The sequence below is a fragment of the Phalaenopsis equestris genome, unplaced genomic scaffold (genome assembly GCF_001263595.1).
Source record: "Phalaenopsis equestris unplaced genomic scaffold, ASM126359v1 Scaffold000134, whole genome shotgun sequence".
Lineage (NCBI taxonomy): Eukaryota > Viridiplantae > Streptophyta > Magnoliopsida > Asparagales > Orchidaceae > Phalaenopsis > Phalaenopsis equestris.
Window position 1 is genome coordinate 709,352 of NW_018164576.1, and position 6,933 is coordinate 716,284.

A 6,933-nucleotide genomic window follows, 5' to 3' on the forward strand; every position below is an offset into this window, starting at 1 on the left:
AATCTGACACGTTTGACAAAAAAAAGGTTAGCACAATGCCAACTCACCCAAAAAGATTCTCCAAATTGCAAAAAGGAAGATAACTTTTAAAAAAACCTTTTGATATACATCACATGCATTATTATAAATTCTATGATTTATACAAAGAAATGATCAATGTGACAAAACTAAAACAACACCAAGCAAATGATATCCATAAATTCTTATACTAGAAAAATGCAGCACTGGTTAGTCTAGCAATAGTGACAACTAACCAAAGCTGAGAAACTTTAGAATTGAAACCACATAGTACAAGCTCAAGAAAACAGCAAATTAAAGAAGACAGTTTCCGACTGCGATAGTTTGAAGAGTAAGAACGATGGGCGACAGCCAAACGGCTGTGGAAGAAGAGGGTGTCCAAACAACCCATGGGAAAGAAAATGACAAATGATGTCAAAGAATAAATCCTAAGATTTTTATCCATAATTTCAATAGAATGATCGGGTGATCCTGAAAAATTGGATGCCTGGTTACACAATTTAAGGTATCATATGCTTAAATATACGTTTGGATGGAAATCATGACCTGATTCATTTAAAGGCTTATATATGCTCATGTAGAACACAACAGATAAAATCATAAATTAGGACCATCTAAAGGTTTAATTCATTAAATAAAGTATCACACCACATGAAATCTGACAATATATTTCAAAACAATTTGCTTTTGCAGAAAAATGAAGAAAACCATCAGGAATAGAAATAATACACTACAAAATGTAAGACGAGACTTAAAATTTTCAAAAAATAATTACTCATCTACATGCCCTCCGGTCAAACTCACATAAAATTACCACAGCTTTTAATAATTTTCCTGATTATACAACTTTATCAAGAAAAAGTATAAAATTGATAATCTATAAAACCAAAAATAGTTTACCTAGCACGTAGAAGCAGCCTCCTCCTGATAAAACTTTTCATGATTAGCTCAATAAAAATTATGTACCTTTAAAATACTCCATTGTGACAATTTATTGCAGAGCTAACCCGCAAACTCAATCTTGAAATATAATATCGCGCTTATCAAGTTGATTGGAGGGTCTCATTTCATGATACTCTGAAGTTCTGGGACAAGGCCTCATAGTAACGCCTTTGCTGCAGTATACAACAACAAAAGGAAGGAGAACAAATTCAAAACTTGTGTAGTACAGTAATTTCTGAAACCAAACTAAATTTGGAATGAAGTCCTTCAACCTGAAATGCTACAAACAAACATAGATGCTTTCTCTACATTTTAAATAAGGAGCATTTACATACATACCATCCACTTCTTATGAACAGTCACAAAAAGAAGACAGATAATTCAACATGCTTGTTTAGAAAAAATAAGAACTTTAAAAGATACCGGCCAAGGTATGGAATGGTTCCAATACAAATATATCACAAAGAAAGGAGGTTAGAGAGGGCTATAAAAATAGGGAATTGGAGATCCCAAACTATCGTAAAATGTTAGGTCACCTAATTGTAATGCGTCGGAATTTTTAGCTTTTATAAATATTAATTACTGGTGGCTGTCTGCTAGGCCAACTTATATAGATCAAGCTTGAATGAAAATTAGGAAGATAATTGCCAAAAAAAACAGAAGGCATGACAATCAGTAGTGACCAAAATACACTAAAAAAAGTAAAATGTAACTTCAACAAACCTCAAAACACAATTCTCACAAAGACTGACAACTAGAGTAAACAAAAACTCATAATTTTGACGGCTTATTCCTGGCTTTATTCGAGCACACTGCACATCAAAATATTATGTAAATTCGAAGACCGTCCAATACTTTGTCAAATGCAAATTCAAGTATAATAAGGTCCTAGAAAGTGACACTAGCAGAAGAATTTTGAATCTGCCAGAAAAGACAAAAAAAAAAAAAAACTCAACATTCCAAAAAAAGCTCTAAGAAAAATCCAATTTCAGATAAATTTTCTTATTTGGAGAAAAGGAAAGAGTGGTCTCTACTGAGCTTTCCTTGAGGGTTTTGTTTTGGAGGTTAACATTGAAAGAAATAGAGAAGTAGCCAGTGCATAAATTATAAGATTACATGTAACAAGATGAAAACTAGTTTAGCAGGGGCTTTATAATTCTAAAGACAGAGCAAAAGTATGCCTTGAAGCCATTAAGATACCAAAGGAAAGAGAATTCATAAAACCAACACGAAAAAGTTGGGATAAGCCTAACGATGATGATGAGCAACATTGGTAAAACTATATAAAAAGTAAGCACCTCACTAACAAAGACAAATCTATTAGTACTTCATTACAGAGAAAGATAGTCCACGCACAATGGTATAAAAATACCTCAAAAGAAATCTACTCAAATAGATGATAAATAAAAGGAATATTTACTAGCAATACCACTCAATTCCTATATTACATATCTGACACCTAAACTTCAATTTTTTACAAACATGCCACCTTATAAAGATTAAAATAGTGGTAATTTTAATGTGTTACGAAAGATTTGAGTGTTATAAAAATAGAAATGAAAGTTTAGGAGTTACATATGTAAATACATAGGAATTGGGCGGTAAATATGCAAATGCACCTAAAAAAAGGGGAGCTTCAAGTTATGCACTAGTTATGTTTGTGTTTCATACCTCCTCTGAGACTGATGGGACAATCTCCTCAAGAGCCTTTTCAAAGTGTGATGTCTTTATCACCAATGGTGAATCATACGAAATCCCTTGGTCCACATGCATCTGTTTCTCCTCCTTTACAATCATGGCAGCTTCATTTACCTGTTATAAAATGAAAAGAAAATTTTGCAAGCCAGTCAAAATGCCTCTAATCTCACATATGTGCAAATTTTTATTAGGGAAATTTGCATACATACACACAATTCTTATCTATTATATATATTTATTATATATATCACACCTAAACTCCCATATTTACATACATAGCACTTTGGTGATTTATACCTATTATATATATCACACCTAAACTTCCATATTTACATACATAGCACTTTGGTGATTTATACCCATGCATGAAAATGTGTATTTCACTTTTAAAAAGTGTTAATAGTACTGTTTTTGATGTAATATTAAAGATTTGAGTATTATGTTTATAAATATGAAAGTATACGTGTGAGAGATATAAATACATAAGAATTGTGTGTTGTGTATGTAAATGTTCCTTTTCATTATATATTATAGTTCAGCCTTACCAGAGCAGCAAGATCAGCCCCAGTGAGATTCCTACATGCCTCTCTAGAAGCAAGGCCATTGTAATCAAAATCCGGAGAAACAGGCTTTTTACGAGAAAGTGATTTCAAAATCAAACCCCGTTCCTCGGCACTTGGAAGAGGGACGTAAAAGAGTCTTCCAAATCTACCCGGCCGTAGAATGGCAGGGTCGATCACTTCAAAACTGTTCCTGTTCGTAGCTCCAATAACGTAAACACCACGCCGCTGATCAGCACCATCTAATTCTATAAGCAGCTGCATTTCAATGAAAGTTAGCCAAGCTTAGGCATTAAATTTAACGAACATTCAATTCCTATGCATTTACACATCTAACACCTAAACTTCAAATTTTACATATATGCCGCCTTGTGTATGCATGAAAAGGTATATTTCGCTTTTAAAAGTTAAGAAAGTGAATTTTTTTATGTATGAAAGATTTGGGTTGTGGATATGTAAAAAGTAAAATTCAGGTGTTATATATATAAATATATAAGAATTGGGTAGTATGTATGCAAATGCCTCTGAATTTTAACAGAGAGATATATAAAAAAGACAACCTGGTTAAGGGCCCGTTCGACAACCCACGCTCCTTCTCTTCCTCTCTTTGGTGTCAAAGCATCCACCTAAAACAAATAATAACATAAAATCAAGATAAATATTATGCAAAATAGGATGGTTTTTTACTACTAGCATTTAATATTACCTTTATTTGTTACATAAAAATTAGTACATATTTGATTGGTTTGTGCTCCCTATCCATGTTTATATCATAGTAAAAGCATTGATACTTGTATTATACAATTTTGTATATGAGAAATGGACTACAAATTATGGATTGTTTATTTTATTTTAATTAGGAAAAATAACAACAAAGGAGTGTTTCTAATAAAAAAAGGAGCACTATGTAAAATATGTGAATTATATTTTTAAGGTTAAATTTTGGGCTTTTTCGAAGATAAGGAAAAATGATTTTTTTTTCTAATTATTTGTGTTTAATAGCATAATAAAGCATAACATGCAAGGTGACTAAGTCCATGCAACCTAATTAACTGGTACTGAAGTAAAGCAGTTAGTACTCTTCATCATGTCCATTAAAAAATTTCATGGCACTCTCACAAATTCATTTAATATTAAAAGCAGACCTAACACTACTTTGAAAAAAACTAAAGAAATCAAATAATTGAAGTGAGAGTACTCACTTCATCAAAGAAAAGTATGCACGGAGAACAAGTTCTCGCGCGGCTAAATATTGTTCTAACTTCTTGCTCGCTTTCTCCAACATATTTTCTTAGAATCTCAGGGCCCTGCATATTATTGATACAAAGCAAATAATTATTTTCAAATAAAAAAATTTTCTCAATCGAAAGCTTGAGAGAGTTCACTCACCTTGATATGTATAAAGTTGGCACCTGCCTCGTTGGCTACAGCCTTTGCAATCAATGTTTTCCCACACCCGGGAGGTCCATAAAGCAAAAAACCAACCTCCATGTCCACCCCAAGTTCCTAAAGACCACATAAACCAAGCATAGTGGACTTGGAAACAAAAATCTGAAGGAAAATTCACATACATACCACACAATTTTTATGTACTCCCTTATCTAACACTCAAAGTTTGATATTTACATTTATAACATATTGATGTCATAAACCTATGCATGAAAATGTGCACTTCATTTTTAAAAAGATAGTGCTAGTGACATTTTTTATGTGATGTTAAATATAAATTTGAATGTTTAGGTGAATGTAAATACATACACTAATTAATATACATAAACCTAGTGTGATAAAAGCTTGTTGTTGTTGTTGTTGTTGTTGCTGTGTTGAAGTTGATCTTCATAGGCAAAATGTGAGGAAACTATAACACAACCAAAACAAATCATTAATAAATAGAGAACAAAGATGAGACAGAATGAGCTGAAAATGTGGAAGTTGGACATATCTGTAAAGAGTAAAGTGTCAAATAGTCTCCTGACTAATTTACATGGAGTCCTTTTAATCCAAGAGTCTTTAAAAGGAGTCAATTTAGCACCAAACTGTTTTAATATGGACTGAAATAGTCACCATGGAGGACTAGTTCAGCTTCAATTTAAAGTGTGGACACTAATTTGACATTTTATAGACTGCGGGACTAAAATGCCCTAGGCAAACAGCCAAGGGACTTCTAGACATTTTATATGTAAATCAGACTAGCAACTAATTCCTAAACAGCTGCAGTATCAAATGTTTATATTTTAATTGCATTGGTATCAGTGATAATAAATCAGACATTTCTACCTGCCAATCCAACATTAACTTCAACAACACTCAATGGCATCAAGCTCCAAAGTAATGCAGATTACCTCGTAATCCTCGGGATGCTTTATGCGTTGAATAATGTAACGATCAAATGCTTTCCTCAACGAATCAAGACCACCAACATCTTCCCATCTGATAGTAGGAATCAACGAAAATCCCTCTCTTCTAGTAGAGGGTTGGACAAGTTTGGCAGCTTCCTGGAAGAGGACATAAAAGAAAAAAAAGAAATCAACAACAACAACAACAACAGTCTTAATCCCACTACGTGGGGTCGGCTACATGAATCCTTTTTCTCCACTGCGTCCTATTTAGTGTCATATTTTCATTTAGTTCTAAAAAAAAAAGAAATCGCTTAACAAAAATAAAGTTTTTTTAATATATTTCCACACGTAGCATCAAATTTAAGGGACAAAACCATAGCTTGTGCGCCAAATAATAGCGTTTGAGACTTAAATAATATCCATTTGTAATCTCCACAAGCACACGTTCTCAAACATATCATAATAAACAAAGGGTGAATCATAAAATATCAACATTAGGAAGTATTAATATCTTCCATGGTATCAAATGTAAATTTAATATACAAAGATAGTGTCTACTTTTTACTCTTGTGAATAAATTACCTCAAAATCAAGCATAGTGATACAAAGGTTCTCAATTTCTTCAAGAGACCATGGATGCCTCCACCAGTCAACATTTTCCTCATGTCCTCCACAGAGTTCAGACCTTCTTTTATCTACTATTCTCTTCATAGCTAAATTACCGGCTTTACTCACCAATGCTGCCAAGTCCGCTCCAACAAAACCTGGCGTAAACCTTGCTATCACGAAGCGGTCAAATTCACCCTCAATTCTAAGGTTACGAGTCAGCACAGACAATATCTCCGCACGTGAATTTTCGTCAGGAACACCTAAAGCTATCTCTTTGTCGAAGCGCCCAGGCCTTCTTAGAGCTTGATCGACCGCGTCAGGCCTGTTTGTAGCTCCAATCACAAGAACATAACCAGGTCTTATATCTGTTGTTTTATCAGAGGCTTCTGTACCAGAATCACTATCAATTGTTTTCAGAGTTTGGTTTGACTCATCCATGCAAGTCATAAGTTGTGTCACTATTCTCCGCTCCATCTCCCTCTGCAAGTTCTCCCTTTTGGAAGCAATGGCATCTATCTCATCAATGAATACAATTGAAGGTGCAGTTCGATACGCCTTGTTGAAAAGGTCGCGTATGTTTTCTTCAGATGCACCTAAAACAACAATATTGTTCAGTATGATAGAAATCTCAATAGCAGAAAAAAAAAGTTGAAAGCTTGTAATTATGAATAGCTAAGATGCTTCAATCTCTATCTGGAATCATAAAAGTCAGTTGGATGTCATTCAAGCACAAGGAAAACTTGATCATTCTTCTAAATATGGAACAT

The 6,933-nt window shown here is 33.5% G+C and overlaps 1 protein-coding gene across 1 annotated transcript in view; it reads right to left on the minus strand.

Moving 5' to 3' along the window:
• Positions 1-337: 337 nt before the first annotated feature.
• The window catches only part of LOC110021399 (cell division control protein 48 homolog C-like), a 7,877-nt gene continuing 1,281 nt past the window's right edge, over positions 338-6,933 (minus strand). Inside the window, exons 3-10 of the mRNA XM_020719884.1 lie at positions 6,140-6,793; positions 5,561-5,713; positions 4,608-4,724; positions 4,421-4,525; positions 3,779-3,844; positions 3,204-3,476; positions 2,632-2,772; positions 338-1,133 (exon numbers count right to left, since the gene is read on the minus strand). Of these exons, the coding sequence (XP_020575543.1) occupies positions 1,086-1,133; positions 2,632-2,772; positions 3,204-3,476; positions 3,779-3,844; positions 4,421-4,525; positions 4,608-4,724; positions 5,561-5,713; positions 6,140-6,793 (1,557 nt within the window). The 3' untranslated portion in view covers positions 338-1,085. The remainder of the gene's footprint in view (positions 1,134-2,631; positions 2,773-3,203; positions 3,477-3,778; positions 3,845-4,420; positions 4,526-4,607; positions 4,725-5,560; positions 5,714-6,139; positions 6,794-6,933) is intronic.